This window comes from Pseudopodoces humilis, chromosome 4 (assembly GCF_049639895.1).
Source record: "Pseudopodoces humilis isolate 2021_Gansu_Grassland_sample_001 chromosome 4, ASM4963989v1, whole genome shotgun sequence".
In the NCBI taxonomy this organism is placed as follows: Eukaryota; Metazoa; Chordata; class Aves; order Passeriformes; family Paridae; genus Pseudopodoces; species Pseudopodoces humilis.
The window spans coordinates 56,084,320-56,107,441 of NC_142203.1; the positions used below are offsets into that span (position 1 = coordinate 56,084,320).

Genomic DNA, 23,122 nt, shown 5'->3' on the forward strand with positions numbered 1-23,122 from the left:
GAGGTGAATAAACTGATCAAGAGATTGTACAGTCTATTAGGCCTGTGCAAGTGACAGCTAAGAACGAGAGCAAAAATGTTCTTTATCTCAGTATCTCTCCTCTCAGAAGGCTGCTCCCTTCCTTTCTAAAGGCACCTAACACTGCCTATCAGTATTTAAGTCAAGAAAACCTCTATTCTAACTTGCACACCTCTTAGTATCTACCTTAGATACCCTGTTTCCTACAACAATGTATAAAACAACTCAAAAATAAATATGGCTCTATACAGTAAAGAAAGTAATAATCATTTACCACAATTATACAAAATTTAGGGTTTACCGTTTACATCTATGTATGTTGGTCATGCAAAAAACTCATAAAATGAAAGAGCAAGTGTCACAATTTTAAGTAGTTGCAAGTAGCTCGATTGCTACAAATTTTTTGAGGTTTTAGTAAATGTAGAGAAGTTTAGTTTGCAAGTGTGGCCCCTTTCAGGCAGGTCTGGGCAAAACTACTACACGGAGCATGAATGCAGTGTGCAGACACACAGCTGCTCCCATACAACTCCAGAAGTGTTGTATCTCTCAGCTTCTTAACTGATTAATCTAAACCCACTGGAAACTGAAAATGGCAAATATTTTTTTTTAAATCCTTCCCTGTTTCGCTCCCTCCACAAACTTTTTCTTCCACACACTCACTGAGAGGCAGAGAGATACATCAGACCAGATTCACAGTTACACAACTCCTCTTTGATATTGTAAAAACATTTCCACCAATACAGAAACACCAGCAGAAACGATGGATAAGGTCTCTCTTGCCTAAAAAAGAACACTGAAATTCACATTATTCAAACCAGTGAAAATTAAGCAGCTTTCCAGAACCATATCGGTAAGACTGACTTTTACACCCTTCTTTCTTCTCTTTGCAAGAGACACCAGGCCAAATTCCAACTAATGCTCTCCAACTTTTATCTTTTTTCTCCTCAGCAGACCACCCAACAAACACAAACTGCATTTAGAAAAGAGATGGTTACAGTCTACCTCTTTCCTCTCCTGCAGAGCATGGCTTCCAAGATGATGCTTTTACTTCACATGTCAATTTTCAGTATTTCAGAAAGAATTCTTTTTATTAAACCTTCCACTCCAAAGAAATCTCACCTGCTTGGAAGCTGCAAATAAGGCAATTTTTTCCCATGAAGTTCTTTCCTTTCTTTCTGATTTCTCAGAAAATGCATTTTCAGTTGAGCCAATAAGCAAGGGCTTAGAAAAGTCTGTAAGGTACAACTTTTTGCAAAGGTCTGAATAATTTATGTATGAAATTTCAAAACATCTATCTACAAAAATAACTTTTCCTGTACTGAAGATAGAAGAGAGGAGTAGTCAAGGCTACATAATGACTGTGCCCCTTGCCATCTTTTCTAGAAACATGTGGAATTGGTATAAACTGAGTTGCTCAATTCAACAAAAATAGTAACTTTCCATTTATACCACATTTTTCTTTTACACTGCCTACTTCCATCTCTACAGCAGTAAATCTGAATTTTGTGATTCAATTATTTTTACCTCATACCTGTTCCCCCCCTCAAATCAATGTATGTATTAGATTTCCAAGTGGAATTTTCCATGTTGGCTATAATCATATCACTGCAAACAATGCAGTGAAGTCACTCTGAATTTAAAGAAGGATTAGATTCCCTGTGAAAATTTTACAGCATTGAAAAAAAAAATGTATATATATTCCTAGAGACAAGAAAAGAAATAAACACAGCATTTTCTTTGACATTTGAGAGGTTTCATGTACAGCTGCTTCCTCTACTGTTGGTCATTTTCTCTGCAAGTCTAATTAAAAAAGCTCACGTAATTACCCAAAGATTTACAAGACGCTGTTTACAAGCCACTTAAAGGCAGACTGAAATTAGCAAAAGGAAAAGTGAAGGCCCAAAGCATCTGTCTGACAAAGTGAAAGCCTAATCGGCACTGGAAGCACGACTGAATCTGGCCGCTTCTGGCACTCCCATATCCTTACAGATTCAGGGAAATACGTGCTACCTTTACCCACTGCCGGGTTGGAGTCATTTGTTTAAGGCAATGTGAAGTACAATGCTTAGTCAAACAACTACAAACATAGGCTGTTAGCAGACTGCAATTAAGAATGTAATTAATAATGTGCAAGAAGTAATTAGCTGTTTTCACCTTTTTCAAAGTTATTTGCAAGAAATTGTCGTTTTAATCCATATTAAATTGCACTTTAAAAATTTAGACCTTGAAAGAAATGATCAATTTTATCCTGATGTTTCTTAGCAAGGAAGTGTTCTTTGCAATTAAACCTTCAGAATCTGCTCATTGAAAAGGAGCATATACTACAGATTCAGATGCTTTTATTCTTCTATGAATACAAACAACATAAGTAACTAGACACAAGAAAGAGGCTGTAGTTATATTAAGTAGGTATGTGTATTCAGGTTGCAACAAATTAAAGGCTCAGCTTCTCTCAGAAGCCTGAGCAACAGAAAAATCTTTTATATATCAAGCTGAAACAAGATTCATCCAAGTCAACATATTTACTTAAGGCTTATATTTTGAGATTCAATTCAAGCTGCTTCCTGGCTTTTTTTAAACACAGCACGATGGTACAAGGCATTAAACACAACTACATCAGGTTCCCGTCTAAAAGGAAATGGTTTGTGTGTCCTGTAAATCAAGCTTTGAAGCAAATTGTGTACAAAGAAAAAAAAAACCAAAAAACACAGCAGTTATACCAACTACTCTTTTAATTTACTCATACGCTATTTATCATTATATCTTCAGTTTAATTTAAATGTACCTTCACCTAAGAAAGCACACAGCTTTTAAGAAGATTTACCTGCTTTTATCATTTATACTTCTAACCAAAACAACTAACAAAGTTATATGAAGTTATCTGGCCTTATATTGAAGATCACAGGTATTTCAGAACAGTCTTAGCTCAGAAAATTTCCTTTTCTTTTCCCCCATTGTTTATTTGGGGATTGTTGTTTTGCTGTTCGGAGGGTGAGGTGGGTGTTTTGTTGTGGGGGGTCTTGTTTGTTTGGGTTTGGGTTTTTTTGATGGGGAGGTTTTTTTGGGATGTTTTGAGGTTTTTGTTTGGAGGGGGGTGGTTTGTTTATCCCCTTCAGACTATACTCAGTAGTCTTTTACAAGAGATTATTGATCACATATAAAAAAGAAGAAGGGGAAAAATATATGGATTACTCCCACAGAAAACAAAGACAGGAGAGTTATTTAGGGTTGTGGTTTTTTATGGTAAAAACATATACTATTACTATAAAACAACCAAGTCACTATTTTGGAATGTACTATAAAATCAGAAGGTCAGCAGAGTAAACAACTCAGACTATATTTATTAACAAAACTTAAACACCAGCTACACCCCTTGTCATATAACCTGCTTTCCAGCTCACATCATCATACCAGTCCCTAGGCTAGCTGCATGGACAACAGATGAAGACAGAAACAAAGCAACAGAAGAATGCAAGGGGAGTGAGAGAACAATATGAAAATGGATTCACTTTAAAGGTCTAATGAATATAACTTGAGTGTAAACAGCATTTCTACCCCTCCAATCTTCTTCTAAATAATAGTACATCAATTTTAACACTTCTGACCACTGACTGATTTTCTCCATTGTAGGACCAGATCCTAAGGACAGTCATAAAGTACAAATATTCAAAAACTGCATATACTTTAAGTGTGAATAGGCCCCTCTGGTACTTGGATTATTCACTGTATAATTTTCAATACTCTTAGGTGACTGTAAGCAGTTCTATAAAATATTTTTGGTATTAAAATTGTTTTGTTGGAGTTATAGAACATAAAATAGAAATAACATCTGCAGAACTCAACATATTTCACACAGAGGTTTAAGTTATAATTTCATCAGACCAGACTGCTGTTCAATTCTTGTCAAAAGGCAGAAATCCGGTTTACACTACTAAATGGGTTAGAGCAGGTTTAAGAGAAGGAAATCCGGTTTCACTACGAAGATCTACCTCTTGAAATTTTTATATCCTTTAAAAGCTGTCATCCACAGACTCAACCTGCAGGAGAGATTATTCCTCCTACTTGGAAATCAATTGATAGAAAATATTTAGGATATAAGGACTGACTGAAATATCAGAACCTTTTTATGAAAGTTATTCACCTTCCACAGGCAAGTATTATCATACAAAAAGTTAAAGAAAAGCTAATGGATTCTTTCAAAGGCCCAAGAGAATTTCAGGACCTCTGTATGCTACATAACAACGTGTGCTACAGATACTACTACTATATTCCTTTCTAATAGAAACTGTTATGCTGGATCGGCACCAAGCTGAAAGCAGTGATCAAAAAGGGTGTCTTACCAAAAAGTTCAGAACTGTGCAAGTTCAGTGAATGTTAAACGCTTTGTAGGGGTTAATATTACTTAAAAATAAGGATCCCAAATGTATGGAGACTTTCCTTTTCACCCTCCTCCCATTGAAATTGCAGATGTGGAGGAAAACAAAAGAAAGGAAATACATTCATCGCTGAGAGCTACTTGAGCAAAGGGTCTTTCTGAACAATGGGCCGTAATGATGTAGTTTGAGGTGGTGCTCCATTTTGGTGAAACATTAAAAAAGTAACTACACCCTCTATTCGGCTGTAGTCACATATTCTTTATTAATACACTTTCCGCCAATAGATAAATGTAAGAAAGTATGCACATTTTAATTATTTGAGCCGCTTATGCATTATCGTTAGAAGGTATACGGCTCGAGTCTTGGGTTCACACAACATGCAGTACCAACACTGTGCCATAACCCTCACTCCATTTGGGATACGGGGTTTTCTAGAGTTTAGGGACGCTAGCGGAAAAGTCAGCCCAAAGCCGCCCGGGCAAGGAAGGCGCGCCCGCTCCGCCTTTTAACAAAGTGCGCCGCAGTCGCCTGGAGCGCCGGGCGCCGGCCAAACTTTCACCCCTCCGGGTAATGCCCGTCCACTGCCCGGCCCGGAGCGCGGCTGGCGGGAAGAACCACGCCGCCGCCGCTCCCGGCTCCACGGGAAGCGCCCAGGCACGGGGAGCTGCGCCGCCGGCTCCGCGGACTGCCCGGCCGCCGCCGCCGCGCCCCGCCCCGCCCGCCCACAGGTGTCCCCCCGCGGCCGTGCCCGCCTGCACCGCGCCCCGCCGCACGTGACGGGGGCAACTTCCCAACTGCGGGGAGCGCGGACCGCCCCGCGGGCGCGGCGCCGCGACCCGCCCCTACCTGGGGCCCGCGCCTCCGCAGGATGCCCGGCTCGTCCATGCCGGCGCTCCGCCGCCCTCACGCCGCGCGGCGCCGCCTGGCCATGCCGGACCGCCCGGACCCCGCTCCGCATCCCCGCAGCTGCCGAGCGCTGACATCACGCCCGCGCCGATTGGCGCCGCCGCCGCACGTGACCACGCGAGGCGCGCGCCCCGGCAACTTCGGGGCGCAGTCCGGCGGGCGCTGCCCCCGCTGCCCTTCGCACAACTCGGGGCGCCACAGCCATACAGAACGAGTTTTCCTGCACTTGCAGAATGGAACTGAAGCAGTGCTGCAACGGCACCGCGTAAGACGCCGCGCCCCACTGGATTCCCATGTGAGCCTGCGGAGAACCCGCGGAAAGAGAGGACGGACTGTCTCAGGGTGCAGGCACCGCGGCCAGCAGGTCCGGCTGTGACCTTGGTCTTGTCGCCCGAGGGCCTCTCATCAGCTCAGCTGTCCCGACTGGTGCAAGGAAAACTCGTCTCCGTCAAAAACTAGGTGCTAGATCCTTAAAGGTTATGTCTGAAAGCACAGATTTTTAAGGAGCAAAACCGGTAGTGGAGTTTCCGTATCTGCCAAGCTGCCAAGGTTAAACAAATCACTGATATTTTTTTTATTCCCGCCCCCCCCCCCCCAATCTGTCACCATACTTTTAGCTATTCACCCATTAACAATCTAATATGAGGACTATGACAATCACACCCTTAAATCTAGTATGAAAAAGAAATATTGATTTTCTGTCAGATTGCATCATTTTGAGAAGTAGTCCATGTTCATTCCATAGCAGCAAAACCTGCCAGGAGCAAAGGCATTTAAAACAAGAAAAAAAAAAAAAAAAAAAAAAAAAAAAAAAAAAAAAAAAAGGACTGCTGGAAGGATACCGGTGAGCAGTAATAGCTTATCTAAGAACAGAGAAGAAAAGGCTGCTGTATTCCCTGCCCCCAAAATTCAACTCTTCCTCATATGACTAAAATGCATTAATGTTATTGTTTTACATTTGTTACAATTAAAGAATATGTAATTTCAGCTGCTAAGCTACATTTCTCTGATACTTCCAACTGTAGTATTCTAAAAAAAAAAGTCAATTTTTATCTAAGTTACATGGTGACATTAACTGAACATATTTCCTCTTCCCTATTCCTCCGTGTCTCCAGCTCTAAATGCATCCATCACATTTGGTCAATGGCTTAAAATTTAGCAATCACAGACTTCAGTTACAGGATTAGAACAGTATTTTAGTTAAGAAGAGAGATGCTCATACTGACCAAATCTCCAGTTCCACAAGACGGAGACAAGGAAAATCAAACACACTGATAGATTTACAAATTTGTAGGCCAGAAGGGGGTATGCAACCATCCTGCCTTCCTCTGTAACAAATGCTACTCATCCCTCCTGAATTCATTTTTCAAGAGTAGTATCTCTTAAGGCAACATGCTGACCCTAGTGAAAACTTTGCTTTACAGAATCAAACCAAAAAGTGACTAGAACCCCTCACCTGCTTGAAACAAACGGGAAAATCCCCTATGGATTCCACATAATATTCCTGTTTTCCCTTTTCCATTTCAAAATGTCATCTTCTTTCTTTTTGCAACAATTTAAAACTTTATGCAAATCATTCACATCCGTGTGTCCTCACGTGGTATCTCTTCTGTGTTTGTGTTTCCTAACACAACACAGGCAAATGAATGACAATCTAAATGCTGTTACATACTTCCAGCAAGGGTGGCAAAAATTAACTAACCAAAGACTGACAAGTTTCAATGGTGAGAGGCAAAAATCTTACTATTTGTCTCTCATGACACACTGCAAGTTTCAGCTGCAAGGTTGTTCGCATTTTTACACCTAATCTTTATATATATTGCACAAGTTTTATTTTAATCACTGAAATACAAAATCTCCCTATGCTAAATTTATCAGTTCCTTTAAAAGTAAGTAATACAGAGGTATAGTTAGCTCTAGTCCAACCATCATTTCAGCCTAACTGTACATTTAACTGTATATGTATGAATTAAAAGTACCCTACAGCATCTAGCTCAGAGGTCATTACTGGAACAACAGTACAGTACAACAACAGCACAAGAAAGTCATACCCTCAATTAATGTGTCACCGAAAGGCACAGATGCATAAAGTCCCCTACCTAACAAAATGTACAACGCCTCAAGTATCATAAAAGCTTTAATTTCATAGGTGGACAATTTACACAAAGGATTAAAGTAAGACAAAGCACAGATATAAATGCCTGAAGAAATTATCCAACTACAGAGTGTAAGTGTAACAAGTTTTGCAGTATGCTGAAGGTCATTGGTACAGACACCTAAATAGTACTGGAAGGCGCCAAGAATGAAACAAAGAGAAGACTGCCTTCCAGTGGAAGATGAGATAAATCCCAAATAGAAGAGTAGAAAACCATCTTTCAGTGAGAAGTGCATTCACTGTCAAGTCTAGAAGTGGCATTTTTCTTGGCTAGTGCTGAATTTTATAAAGATATATTGGAAGGAACTGAAAGGCAGAGGTTTGCACATAAGAAGGAAAGCATACACTGAATTTTCTCACAATTTATGAATCTCTTTAGTAATTTCCAAAAGTGCATCTTCATGTTTAAAAATGCATATAGCCTGGCAGTTTTTCTAGAGGCTGTCATTATTTTCAGATTATTATTTCAGTTATATTCACCATTAAAACAATAGCAAGTAAGATTGTGATATGGAAGAATTTGTGCTTTAGAATAAGAATCCATGCTCTTTGAAACATTTTAATATAATTATCCTTTCTCATATATATGAAATACAGCAAAATACCTCACATATTCTTTCACATCACTTGTAGCAGAAAGGCACAGTTCAGTTGTACATGCACCACAAATAAAACATGTACAGTGTATGAAAAATAAACTTTTTTTTTCCTCCCCCCCCCACCATCAGGAAAGGCAAAATTATTTTAGGACAACGGTAATCAGCCTCAAATTTTGCCCAACTTTTTTCTCCCATATAAATGAAGCGTTTGACCTGATTAAATCTGAAGGATGTTTCAGAATTAATTTAGATACATACTCCTAAGTCCATGTTTATTTAAAGCTGCAAAGAAACATGGCAGAAGATAGTTTTCAGGACAATTACATAAATCTAGTAAGTTTTTATCCTCATCCAACTGCCATGTTTTTGCATTAATCATACAGCTTCACTTAGAAAATAATATTGATTGACAAAACCAAGAAAATTTAGAAATCACTTTAATTACTGAAATCAGCCAATCATCCAGATAAAACCTAAGCATGCAAAACTATATATGAATATGTAACTAGAGTTTTACAATGCAGATTTAATTTAAATTTAATTTTATGCATACACACATCCCATGTGTGGCTGCCACTCTCATATTACACATGGTGGTAGCATATGATAAATCATATTAATTATGCACCATGAAAAAACTCATTTGTACTCTGCCCCTAAGTCTATCTCTATCAGGGCTATTTCCTATACCTTAAATAGGTATAGGATCCAGTCACCACCACTGAGTTTTAAAAATAATTATTTTCTTCCTAAATGTGAAAATTCATATGCTTAGAATAGATAACAAGAAACTAAATAATTGCCTTATATTCTGATAACTTGCAATCCAGAATAACGTGAACTTTTTTCCAGCACAGGTAAAAAGGAAGATTTTCATCATACTTTTGTCCACTGATAAGCTATTCAACTAAGTTACAAGAAAAATTAAAATATTTAAACTGCTGTAATTTCAGAAGTCAAGGTAAGTGGACGAACTACAACTGCAGATACCTGGAAGTGTTTAACATTAATTCTTATGCAGCTTTTCTCTAAGCACATTAGAGAAGAGAGAACTAGAGTATACCTTAGCACATCACCCTGGATGTTGTAGTTAAAATGGTTTTGAAATAAACTCCTGCAAACTCCTGCTTTTGTGGAATGAAGAGCAGCCCAACAGTAAAGGACCCTGAGAGTCCTGGTCCATGGCAAGTTGAATGTGAGCCAGCAGTGCCCTGGCAGCCAGGAGGGCCACCTGTGTCCTGGGGGTATCAGGGACAGCATTGCCAGCCAGGCAAGGGAGGGGATTGTCCCGCTCTGCTCTGCTCTGGGGCAGCCTCACCTCGAGTGCTGAGGGCAGTTTTGGGTGCCACAGTACAAAAAAGACAAAAAGCCATTAAAGAGTGACCAAAGGAGGGCAACAAAGATGGTAAAGGGTCTACAGGGGAAGCCAGAGCAGCTAAGGTCACTTGGTCTCTTCAGTCTGGAAGAGGAGACTGAGGAGAGAGTCTACAACACCCTCACAAAAGGAAGCAGAGGGACAAGTACCCATCTCTTCGGTCTCATGACCAGTGACAGGTCTTGAGGAAAAGGCATGAAGCTGTTGGGGAGTTTGTTATCAGAGAAAAAGGGTTCTTCACCCAGAGGGTATCTGGGCACTGGAGCAGGCTCCCCAGGGAAGTGGTCACAGCACCACTTCAAGAAGCATTTGGTTCAAGAAGTATTTGGACCATCCTCTCATGCACATGGTGTGATTCTTGGGGTGTCCTGCACAGGACCAGGAGTTTGACTCAATGGTCCTTGTGTGTCCCTTCCCAGACAGGTTATTCTGTGCTTCTGCAGTGACAGAATAAACTGTCAACAGAAGACAGCATTACAATTCCACAAAGGAGCTCAAAGTTATTTTTCTGAATGGTTGTAAAAGAAATTGAGCCACTTTTATGTTCCACACCAAAACAATCATACTCTGCGTATGATTAAGAAATAATTTAGATAACATTCCTGTTCTGTAGTATTCTGACAATAGTTCCAGTTCCTAAAGGCACTTGTTCCCAATGTTTTACACTGAATTTCAAACACCCTGTGTAGACACAGTACATTTTTTTTTCTATTACATACACACACACAAAAAATCTCTAAAAACATCACCCAGAACTTTTCAACTGACCCATACATATCCACACCAAACCACCCATACTGTCACTCCACAATGCTTTGGGGAAAAAGGGATTTCATTAGAATCTTAGTGGGTAGAAGTAAAGATTTTTGGGAAATAATGGATTGATAAAGCACCATTGAATTTGTGTTCCACTTTAACACATTACACAAACACACATTCAGGTAAGCCAGGCTGACTTCCTCTGTGTCCGAGATGCACTCCAACTTCCAGGTCCAGGAATGCTTTAAGAGACAGTTTATTATTCTCACTGTGTATTACTAAGAATACATATCATAGGCAGGGAAAATTCAAGATTCCTCAGTTAGCAAAACTCTAATTCTCCTAAAGCTGATAAACCTACACAAGTCACAAACCACAGGTTAGTAGACAGGTGCAACAATTTATCACACTTAAAGAAGTGGGGCTGTTTGCTGCTGTTTCTTAATTACAGAAAATATTACTAATACTATTACTTATATTTTAAGGTTCTTGAAAATAAAGTACTATATCCCATGAAAGCACGTGTGCCTTGCCGGCAGTCACCATTACACCCGCAGGAATGGCCACATTCCACAGAGAGCATAGGTACACACTGGGTCTTCTTGCCACCTGCCGGACAAAACCCTACTTGCACCAACTTGTTTCTGGGTTCACCACTCATTCAAAGGGAAAATACATTACCTTAGGTATGCAATCCATCATGAAAATATTAGGAGAAAAGTAACTGTTGCAGAAGCAAACCAATCTTTATGATAAGTTATTTTTAAAAGTTACTCAACTTCTCTTTTGGTGACAGAACATACACAGGAACACAGTTCACAACAGACATGCCAGCTTCATCCATTTTGCCTTTTCCATCAAATACTGTTTCTTACATCAGAAGACATAGCTAGATCATCGATTCAAAAAAAGCAGTCAGCCCTCCAATTTTCTAAGTTTTCCATAATTGCACAACAGCATAGAAGAAATTTCTTTCTGAAAAGACAGGCACATTGTGTGCATACCCATGAGAGATACATACTCAGTCTGTATCTCTCATGGGTCTCCTTTCAACAAGAACTGAGATACACATATAATGTTCTCCCTTTTTCAAAAGTTGCTGAAGTATTTGTCTCAGTATCTCCCCAAGGAAAGCCTAACATCAAACATACAGGAGCTACACCATTTTAATCTTAGAATTTGAAGCACCACACATATAGCTATGTTTTCAGAGAACAAATAAAAATCCCTCTGAGTTGAGGCTTTTCTAACAATCAGCTCAGTGGAATATTTCAGATTCTGTGTATGGAAAAGGAATCAAATTATTTTTAAAAAATCTCATTGCAAAACAGTAATAGCAATTACATTCTGAATAATCCGTTAGACATTTAGGCAAGCTCCATTCCAACTTCAATTATCAAACTTTGGCAAGGTTTAAGTTGTTTTGAGATCACTCTGAACAATGATGTATCTAGTCTCCTTTATTTTGATGCCCTTCTGATTTCCTTTTTAGAAGCATTTAATGTCAACACTTGCAATAATGCCATATTTTCTCAATGAGATAATATATTAATGTACTTTCTCTTAAGGATGCATAATTCTTCTTAATGCATTTTGGCTGTTTCTTCCACTGCAAGATTCAACACTTTCCACTATTCATGGTCCAGATGCAGACAAAAACATTCTCCTTCATTACAGAGCAATAGTTAAGCCTTTCAACACTCAAATTAATTCAGAAGATAGTTTACCTATCTTGACTCCCTACGGACAGAAGGTCCACTACATATCAGCAAAGTAAGGAAGTCTGTAATAAAAAGGAATGTTCTCCTAATGAACACTAGCTGCAATCCCATATTTAATAGGTAGAGGACATATAACAAGCATACCCAAAATACTTATTCACAGTTACAGGTTGCTGGAAAAGCAACATCGTGCTAGGACTGTTTGTTCAGGATACGTTTTTACTATAAAGAAAAATTTTTATGAGAATAATGAAATACATTGAGATCCAACTCAACTTCAGCTGTAGGCTAGTTCTCTTACTTGAATTTTTCTCCCTCATTTACAGCAGGCAGTCTCATAATTCAACTTTGTTTCTTACCACCTTTATCCTCTCTCAAACAGACAACCTAACAGATAGAAAAAGGAATCTATGATCAGCCAAGCGTATATTATTACCATGAAATTATTCCATGCTTTACAAATCCAACCATCATTTCTGAATTTAACTGACCAAATACTGAGTATCTTCCACTGTACTACATAATTGCAGCTATTCCACAATGATCAAGAGGTTTAATGTATTCATGAGAGAGTAGCAGTTAACCAATCTCCTGCTGATTATTATAGCTTTTACTCAAGTGACATTAGGTCAACTCGAGCACTCACCTAGTTTCTTAATCTTCGCAATGCCATGAAAGAAAATCCTTAATAGATGTAATGATCTTACTGTACTATTGCTTTATTAAAAATCTGATAGAATTGGATAGAGACATATGCACCACAATTGGGCATACTGTAATAAAAGAAAAAAATAAAAACAATACTTTCTAACTTTACTGAGATGACAATAGAGTTGATGCTAAAAATCATCAGTCCATTGTGACAGGTACAGAAGAGAGAAGCAAACACAATGACCGTGTCACACCAGTGAATCAAGAACAATTTATATCACCATATATCAGAACAAGGGAAAAACTGCAAGAATACTATTGGGTAAGTATTACCAAATATGGCAAAATATCAGGTAAGGTATGGTAAAAAATATCGAAGTCCACATGCCCACCTGCCTCAATAGAACAAAAGTATCTTTTACAGGAACGCACGTGGTTTCACATGAATATACAAGCCTGACTAAAAACCAGAGCTGCAAATACCCAGTAGCATGTGTCACAAAGCCAACTGTGGCAGTCAATCCACTTAAAGTTTCAGGTCAGTAAAACAGCAGTTGTTTTTAAACCTAAAACTGTAAGAGATTATAAACAGCAACATACCATCCAACACAAAAGTACTCTGTTGTGTGTTCAGAAAAATTCTTGCTAGATACTTTTGCTTTGTGGAACTTAAAAAAAAAAATAAATCAGTCAATGAGAAGGAATGCTCATTCCCAACAGAAATCCTGAAAATCTACATTTCCCCACTCTGCTCCAGTGCCTCTTAGTCAGCAGTGCCATTCAACTCAGCTTAAGTCTCTTTGTCTTGAGAGTTACAGCTATCTTCAGAATCATGGGAGTACTTCAGCTTGAGGAACGAGAGTTGTTTCTACACCATCTGCTTCCATTCTCTGCCACACTTTGCAAGTACAACACTCATGAGAGCATGTCGGCTTTCAGGAAGGAAAACAAAAATGTTGCTTCATCAATTCAGAACTGCACCCTATGTAGTTATCCTTTAATATAAAGGATGCTGCCCCACAACAAAAAAAGTTAGCAAAAAGGAATACACTTCATCAGCTTCCAAAGAATCCCATCATTTTAGGACAAACTTTACTAGGAAGTTCAAAGATTTTTAATACTTGCATTTTTGTCAACTGGAACTGCCAAAGCAGGGATCAAGTTTTCTATAGCAATATCAGCACTAGGAACTAGGAAAAATTAAGTTTCTTAAAAATATAGAGTATTCACTATTAAAATTCAGGTCACTGGAACAGTACCTTGTCCTCTACAGCATTTTTTTTTTTTTTTAAATTAATCAACCTATCCTAATTATGCATGAGTACCAAACTCCTACTAAGACTGCTAAGAACAGTCAAATAAATTGTAATTGCCTTATAAGAACAGCAAACAACACCTAACCTACTACTGCTCACCCATGCCACACAAGGAGCTCTCACTTTGAGGTTAGCAACACCTCTCACTTCATTCCTGATTGCAGTCAGAAGTACAGACAGTAGTTTTCCTACACTCATCTCATCATTGCCCATGCCCACTTTATCTCAGTTTATTTTAAAGACAGAGCTGCAACTGGAATTAGTTTACACTTTCATTATGTACTTCTGAGACTGGAAATCAGACCAGTCAAATTAGATTTGTACATAAGCAGACTCTCCTCAAGCAAAGGAAGATCTCCTTGCAACTTGTTGTGTACTATTTTCTCATTAAATGTTAAAAACTATAGATGCACCAGTGTTTCAACTAATATGTTAACTGAGAGACAATAAATTCACAATAGTCTTCTGTGACCAGAAGTAACCAGAGACAGCATGGAACAGGAGACAGCATCATGGTTAAATTGTCTTCAATCCTTCCAAATGTCAGTCATTTTTCCAGTTTCTTCCTGCTCTTCATGTCCTTTCTAACCTCTTTATCCTCCTTCCATTTCCACACTTATAAATATTTTAAGGAGTTGCAGAAGCTTTTGATCTAAGGCCAAAGAAGTTCACTATATTCCTGAGTTTTATCCCTTGTTAATCACAGATTACAATTTTATGCTGTTATCCTCTAAGTCCAACAACAAGGCAAGAAAGTTTTATTCCCAGAAAGGCATCTACACTTTGAGCACTACAAATGATTTCTCCTGGTCATATAGTTTACTGTCAAAAAACATTACTTCTTTGTTTCTCACATGGCCAATTCTACCTGGGTGAAAAGTTCATGGCCTCACTTTTCCCACTTTCCAAGCAATATTGGAAACAGAATTCTAGATGACATTTTAAGATAACCATCACTAACACCATACACATAACTCAAGTATTACAGCAGACAAGAATAAGCCCCCTATTCAGAGCTACTACTAACACACAGTCAGAAGCTTCAGTTCCAGAGGTGATGCATTGTATTTAACCTAGCTTACTGATCTCAAACCGTGTCAGTCCTACAAACCAAACAAAAATCTAGAAGAACAAAGGCATCCTCAGCTGACAGAGAAATTTTAACAGCCCTAAATTCCTGATTATCTAGAACCATAAACTGGTCCTGGTGAGCCTTTTCACTGTTCAGGGTAGGTCTCTCATGAATGAAGAAGACGATTACATGGGACATCTGGAAAACAGAAGCATGGTACTCATGTAAAACAGGGATGTATAGCATAGCTCCTACATGTATTTGATCTCAACTCATTCTGTACCATTAATAGGTACAGAAGAGGGTTTTAACTACATTCAGCTCTAATAAATTGTGCAATATATCCTTTCAGTTCTCTCTTATGCTCAGTACATCCTGACATCTGGAAGCCAACTGAGGCTGATGAGAAATGACCTACTTCACCACAAAGGGGATATTTTTGAAAAACACTGCATATGCTCACAGGACTTTTTAACCTAGGTTAGTCTTCTCTGAAAGATGATTATTTTACCTTCTTTTCCCTTTATTCTTTAACTAATGATAATTTGCAGCACAAGCTGTGTTCCTAATTCTGAGAAATCTGAAGCTCTCTCTGGGAGAAATGTTAACCCCAGACGTCACCACATCTGTATTTTATCCACATCCAAGAACAAACATGAAGTATAAGAATTAATAAAGTCATTAGTTTTAATCAGATGACTTAGGAAAGGATTCAGTATCTAGAATTCTGTCAAGCAACTGCATCTACAGTTTTGTCTTAAACTCAAGTACCATGCCTATTTTGAAAACAATTATAGAGCCAGGTAGAGATGCATTTATATTTATGAAAGACACTATCCAGTCATGAACTTCTTGCATCAGCTTGTCAAAGTATTAGAGTTGCCCTGGACCAGGTCTACTCCAGCCTTTTGCGGTGTACAAATACGAAGCACACAGACATGTCTACAAAGATGCATGTTCACCACCCTCTTGCTACTGCTAAATTAGATCTAGCTACTGGATTAAAACTGCAAATACGTACTTGTTAAAAGGCAAATACAGACAAAGAAATATGAATGCAAATATATATTCATGGGTAAGGAAATAATGGAATAAAATACACAAGGGAGAACAACTCTAGTCTTTAAAGCTAGAAGAAATTGAAGCACAGAAAACCTGCTATCATTATTTGACAATTTTAGCATTTCATAGGAATAAAAACCTCACATTTTAAAAAGATTTTCAGTAATTACTCTTAGATGTTAAGCTTATTTTAAGTTAAACAAGAATATGGTTTTCAACTTTATACAGTTGTTTAGCATTCAAGCAATTTCCTCAGTTCAGACTCAGTGTTTCTGAAGTCTAGCTAACTATTATGGGGAAATTTGAGATAACAAGCCAAGATTAGCTACTTTGGCAATTTCTATTACATAGTTTTTGTGCTTTTCACAAGTGCCATCCTCGTACTTGCTCTGCATTAACTTTCAGAGTATTAATTAGTTGCTCACACTCAACAACTCACATTCAACACCTGAATCTCCAAACAGAAAGAAATAAAATTTAAAGCAACTCAAGTTTCAAATGTAGTTTCCTTTTGCTTTCAAGGAATTTTACTTAAAAATACGTTCAGCTACACCTGATATTCATTAGCTAAAACTGAACACAGATAATTAGTGATTTGAAAAATTTCCTACAATTCCAAAATAAAACATTTAAATAAAAGCCTTTTTTAAATTATGTGGGTTGGCTAAGCACAATTGATACTGTCATTCACTTATCTAACCAATTAGTGCTTCTAAAGAATTTATTTTATTTGTTCACAATCAGTTATTATCTATGCTGTAATTTTGCAGCTTCTCAGACAACAAATGGCTGTCTTACATCTGGGGAATAAAACACACAAAAGGGTGTTGGTGTGCTGTTTGAATACATGCAATTACTAGTAGTTAAGTTCTAATTAGCATAATTAGTTTTGAAACAGTTCTCATAATAACTGTCAACATTATGTCAATTTAGCTGAAGTTAATGGCATATTTAACAAAGATACACTTACTCATTTTCAGTATTATGCTATTTAAAAGAAAGGAAGAGGCAAAGCTCTTTCTGAAGTAGAACTGTTTTTCATAGACACTGAACATTTGTTATGTTTTTTTTTTTCTTTCAGCAATCCAACTTATAAACCAATACTTTATACTATTATCCCCCCCTTTCCCAGTTTCCATAAGACCATTCTTACAAATTAACACTGATAAAATGGCAATAAAAAGCAGTCAAATTACAGATGCTTGCAAGTTCGGTCTTCTGTTATTTTGGTAAAGGAATTTTGCAGGGGAGACGCCTGGTTTGGAGGGGAAAAAAATCTAGAGGTAAATCCTGTAAAAAACAAAGTAACTACTATGCTAAAAAGTAGCAATGTTTCCAGTCATAACTAGATGAAACATTCCTTGACTGCTTAGTAGGAAACATAACCCATTCCCAAAGGCCAGTTTTACCGCTTTTCTAGTTTTGATATTACTAGAAACTATTTCCAAGTACTAAAAGATGATCCATTATTAAATTAATAGTCATTTCACACACATCTTTCACATTTCCAAGAAGAAACCACATACCTTTCAGAGACTATTTTACTTCATGTTGTGTGCTCATCTCATACAACAGAAGGAATACCCAACTTAAGCTCAGTACTTGCCATAAAGCTGAAATCACACATCCAGTCTTGACTGAATATAAAAGCCAAGTGTATTACTTGTTTCTACAATCTACATGTTTAATTTCAGGAACTTTGTTATAGTGTATTTTCATTATGTGTATATTTCATATAGCAAGTTACCATAAAGTGGTCATGAAATACACTGTCTCGGAAAGCTCTCTGAACTGTGAGAAACCTTTCTTGTGGCACAAAGGATTTTTTTTATTAATATAAAATAGATAAACAAATTGAAAGACTTCCTGCTCCTTGAAGCAAGAGATTATTTATTTATTTATTTATTTTAAATTAGGGAAAAAACCGCCATACATCCACACAAGCAATAAATCAATAAAACCCGTAACAGGAATTTGACACTAAACCATGACAAAGCCAAATCTGAAGAAATTATGTCAAATTAATTTGGGCAAATTATTTTTCTTTCATCTACACATTCATCATAATGTATCATAGACATTTTATGTTTAGGCTTCCATTGTTTTTATATATAAAGCTAAGTAAAAAACGTTAAAATCAAGTATTTCATTCAATCTGTGTCACGCAAAATATCTTCCTGCCTATAAAACAGGAATTAATTGCTCAGTTTCAGACTTGTTATCATAATTTTAAGCATATCAGCTTATTACAATGAGAACTTAACAAAATTGGCTTTACTTCAATTTATTTTGAAGCATTTTCCAAAAATTCTTCTCACACTAATAAATGGAAAAGCCAAAATAGCAAGTTTACAAATGGTATTTGAAAATACTTACGGAGTGGCAGGTGACAGGTAGAGGACAGGAGAATAACCCCTAAACTTTGAACACTGGGTGAGGCAGCAACTTCACATTAATAACTCCCAATCCATCCTACCCTGAAAAGAGGCCTGAAGTCAAGTGAGATGACTGACAGACTAGAGTGAGTGCAAGGAGTCAGATAAACTAGCTCTACCAGAGTTTCCCTACACTCCAGCAAAACCCAGCACTGAGATGCACACTGAATTGCTTGCCAGGAGCACATATTACTGGCCGTGGAAAGAAGAGGCTGACCAGACCAACATGACCCATAAAAACATCCTAAAGCAGAATCACTCCATAATTCAGCTTTCCCTTTCTATTCAGTGTTGAAGACATTCTGCACCTTTTTCCTAATGTTTTTAAGTCCACACTAATTCTGTGAGCAGACTCCCATCGTCTGTTTCACCACCACAGAATCTGTCATAGATGATTTGAAATGCTCATGACAGGAACTGAAGAGTAACACAACTATGACTTTGCTACCTCTGAACTGTGGGGAGATGTCACTGCAGTCACAACTTCTTAATGAGGGGAAGAGGAGGGGCAGGCACTGATTTCTCCTCTTAGGTGCCCAGTGACAGAACCCAAGGGAATGGCATGGAAGCTGCGTCAGGCAAGGTTTAGGTTGGATATCACGAAAAGGTTCTTCACCCAGAGGATGGCTGGACACTGGAACAGGCTCCCAAGGAAAGGGGTCACAGCACCACCCTGACAGAGCTCAAGAGGTGTTTGGACAATGCTCTCAGGCACATAATGTGATTTGTGGGGGTTGTCCTATACAAGGCCAACAGCTGGACTTTATGATCCCTTTGGGTCCCTTCCAATTCAGATTATTCTGTGATTCTGTGAAATAAGGGTCCACATCAAGTCAAATACACTACCCACTCATCACAAAATCAGCCTTCTCCTATACATCTTTAACCCACTTCTGTGGAGCTACATGGTATTCTATTTTTAATTTATAGTCCAACTGCCTATATTACTGGAGTGAATCATGCATAGCTATTGAACTCTACCTAAAGCAACATCTGCAGCCCATTTTTAATCAATATTCTGTAAAAAAAAAAATATCTACCCTTTCCCACAGAAAGGTTTTACACCTGTGAATCAGTGCAAGGGTTTGTGAATTTTTAATAAATTATTGACAGAACAAGAAAAAAAAAACTATGTCTTTTGTACCCAGTTTGCAATTGCACTGAACACTAGCATGTATCTTTGACCCGTTCACCTGTCATTCTTGTCTATATTGACTCATAATCACTACTCAGTCAGATCCATATCAACTGAGTATCAACCCAAGTGAGAATGATTGGTTCTAGTAAAAGAATTAATAACAGGCTAATCATTTTTCAGATAACTGAGATAATACATTTAAAGTAATTTCAACTCAGACTGTGAACAGCTACATGAAAATTCTTCATAAAAATCTCTTACATAAGGGTAAATTCTCTCATAAGTATGATTAAAAGCTCCAATTACTCAAATCTAACAATAGGCCTACCAAATTCAACTCTGACAAATCACAGAATCACAGGGAAAACACAAGCATGCAAGGAGAGGGAGAGATCCCTAACTTGTGGCCCCTTTTAAGCAAAGACCAGTGTCCTTCAAAAGCCTGACGGCCAAGTATTTGTCAAAGGAGACTTGAGAAGAGCTCTGCCTATGTGACACTAACATTAACCTCCTTAGGAGGCAAGTCTGATCAGCAGCTCCAGATAAGAAATAAATACTTCTGAGGAACCTGCACCTTCACCCTGCGCACAATCTGCTCAGATCTGCTTAGACGGCTCTTGCCTGCTTTTGCACCAGCATGAAAGAAACTGCAGTCAGGCACAGATAAAAGATGCGGAGAGACAGGAAGGAAGAAGTCTGTGGCAGACAGATATGCCATAAAACTATATAAGTGATGACTTAAAGGGCCTTAAGGAAGCAAGGCTCACTGAATTTTTCATTAGTCTATTGTTTTTTATGACCATTTAAAGTACTTATTTTCAAAATGGTGCTGCATCTTCCTCTTCCTATAGTTTAAGCATCACAGCAAAACAAAAGCACAACATTGCTAGCAGCATGCCCCCTAATAGCTGTGCAGATAGAAAAATGCCATCAAAGAGCAACACATCCCTTTTTAATTTTATTTAATTTCAAAGAAATATTTTTTATTCCCAAATATAGAAAAGAAGAAAAAATGTGGGTTTAATGCAATTTAAATTCATTCCTGACCATTCATTTACTTTCTTTTTTATTTCAATTAATTCAAATACTTCCTTTACAATTAACAAATTTAATTTACAATTAACAAAATACATAGGTTGACACTTAATTCCTTGGAAAATATTAGGGAAATACTAGGGAAAATATTAGGGTTCAAAGTATAGAACTTCCAATAGAATTAAGTGTTTGTAGTTAGTGTGCAGTCAAAAAAGCCGTATCTGCCCCAAAGAGCCACAAACAACACCACCACCAAGCAGAAGCCAGGATTAAAATTAACAGGTGAAGATATGTTGCATGTGAAGTGAAATACTACTTCAGATAGACCATGGAGAAACCTGCCATCTACCTATCAATTTGATATGAAAAAGTGTCATGGTGAAATCAGGGTTCAATATTGGCTGACCAAAGCTGCCTTTAACATGAATATTGTGTTTAAAAAATCCAAAATAAATTACAAAATAAGCTTCCCCTAGAAAGTAGATATGGATCAACAAAGTTTTAATGACCAGCAAAAGGCAGGAGAGGGGAGATCAATAATTTTTTTTTCTTTCTTTATACAAGAAATATATTACCATAACTCTTTAAATAATAGTATGGGCTAGTACACAGGACCTTGCATTAAATTTCAACTCTTCTTAAGATATTAATAAACAGAAACACAAAGCAGTAAAATGGATGCTTGAAACCAAAAAGCTGAAAGTTCAAGCGTATGATGCATCTCTGCCCCTTTCTCTTCCCTTACCATTTTGCCTAAAAGACTTCATTAAAATCATGCTTCACACATCTATGTCCTCATGAAAACAAAGTACATCAGGAAGTGGAAATAGATATTGATAGAAAAGAATGCTCAGTAGAAAGGACAGTTGCCTTCTATTGCATACATTTTTTTAAGGAAAGAAACCATTTAAATACAAACAGCCATATTAATGCAACATTCAGCTCAGGGTTTATGCAAAATACAGTAACCCAATTTAGAGTTACTGCCACCATAAATGTTATTCACCTGCACTCAACATATTCAGTAATGTTGTGTGTAGGCATGCATTATGTACTTTAAAAATGCAGCTTAAGGAGGGGAGATTGGTCTTCAAATAGACTCTGGTTTGATCCCCATCCTCCCACCAACAGACACAGAGACACAATTTTTTTTTTACACTTCTAGCATTGAAAAAAAATTACTCACCAAACTAGCAGTGAGTGAAGGTGCTGACTGTCCAAGTGTTTGGTAGCGCATCCGAACAAGATTAGTGGTTTCTATAGGCTGCCACAGCTGCTGTCCAGTTGAACTGGGAAGCAAATATTTGCCTGTCAAGTTCAGAAAGAGTGAGTTAAAATACGAGATGCTGCAGTTGAGGCAATGCAATGGACAGTTTACTGTAACACTCTTGCCACAGTAAAACATCTTTCACTGCAGCCCTGACCAGAGCTGATTGCAACAGAATTCCTGCCATTCACTTGCTAGTCCTTCACATCATTCTTACACTAGATACAGCTCTCTGTTCTCAAAACAGTACCTTTTTCCTACATAGAAACACGTTTAAAGCAACAACAGAGGCAAACATCTAAAATGCTAGTTCTGAACCAAAAGAAACTTAAACTCTAAAAGCTAGTCAAAAATGAAAACAAGGAAAATGTATCAAGAAATATTCCTCCATTTACCCCTTGAAGGAATAAGGTTCTGAATCTGAGGGACTAAGGAAGATTTATTGGAATAAGACACTTAACATGTGGAGGATTACAACACTTTGTGGGTGAGGAATATTCTGCTTCTATTCCAGAATTCTTCATAATCTACCTAATATTTATCACTCAGCTCACAAGAATCTTTATCCAGTGTCCCAAGTAAGGGAAGATGACCAAGGTGCAGGCCAGCCATTCCTTAGGAGTACTCACATGGGGGTCTCGGTGCCTACGCTCTCCACTCAGTGATGTCACTTGGCTGTGGGCAGGAAACCGCGAGCCCAGGGCTACACAGGGTCACACTCCCCATCCCAGTGTGACGCCACCCAGTCAGGATTGTCTCCCTACAGGTACTAATGAGGGAGACCACATCTCCAGCTCATGAAGCTTGAGCTACAAACTGGCAGCAAGGAGGATATTCAGGAAATTATACTAAGATGACAAGCATGTATCAATACTGTTAATTTCTGCTTACTTTCAGCCACTGCCAAGAAACAGGACAACAAGCTATATACTGGTCTTGGCAGTATGTCCACCTAAGCTCTTACTTATCTCTGCAAACTATGCAAAAATGAGATAATCACATTACTAAAGCAACTGACTTCTCTTGGAAGACCAACAAGCTGATGCAAAGCAACAGTTCCAAAGAGTTTTTATTTTTCATCAAATCTCAGTTCAAAAACACAATGCAAGATCTTGACTGACCAGATCAAATGAAAAACATCTCCAATCCACATGGCCTAAACATTAGTTTCCTGAAGTTATTAAACCCCACCTCATTTATTTTGTCATCTCAGACAGTATGCATTGACTATGTGCAT

At 38.1% G+C, this 23,122-nt stretch overlaps 1 protein-coding gene across 2 annotated transcripts in view; it reads right to left on the reverse strand.

Moving 5' to 3' along the window:
• MAST4 (microtubule associated serine/threonine kinase family member 4) overlaps positions 1–23,122 on the reverse strand; it is a 277,440-nt gene that overhangs the window by 176,192 nt on the left and 78,126 nt on the right. The window contains exon 3 of one of the 2 annotated variants that reach the window (XM_014258860.2): positions 21,805–21,926. In XM_014258860.2, the coding sequence (XP_014114335.2) occupies positions 21,805–21,926 (122 nt within the window). Of the gene's footprint in view, positions 1–5,240; positions 5,316–21,804; positions 21,927–23,122 lie in introns of those variants that run through there. The other variant, XM_014258861.2, reaches the window with a different exon arrangement.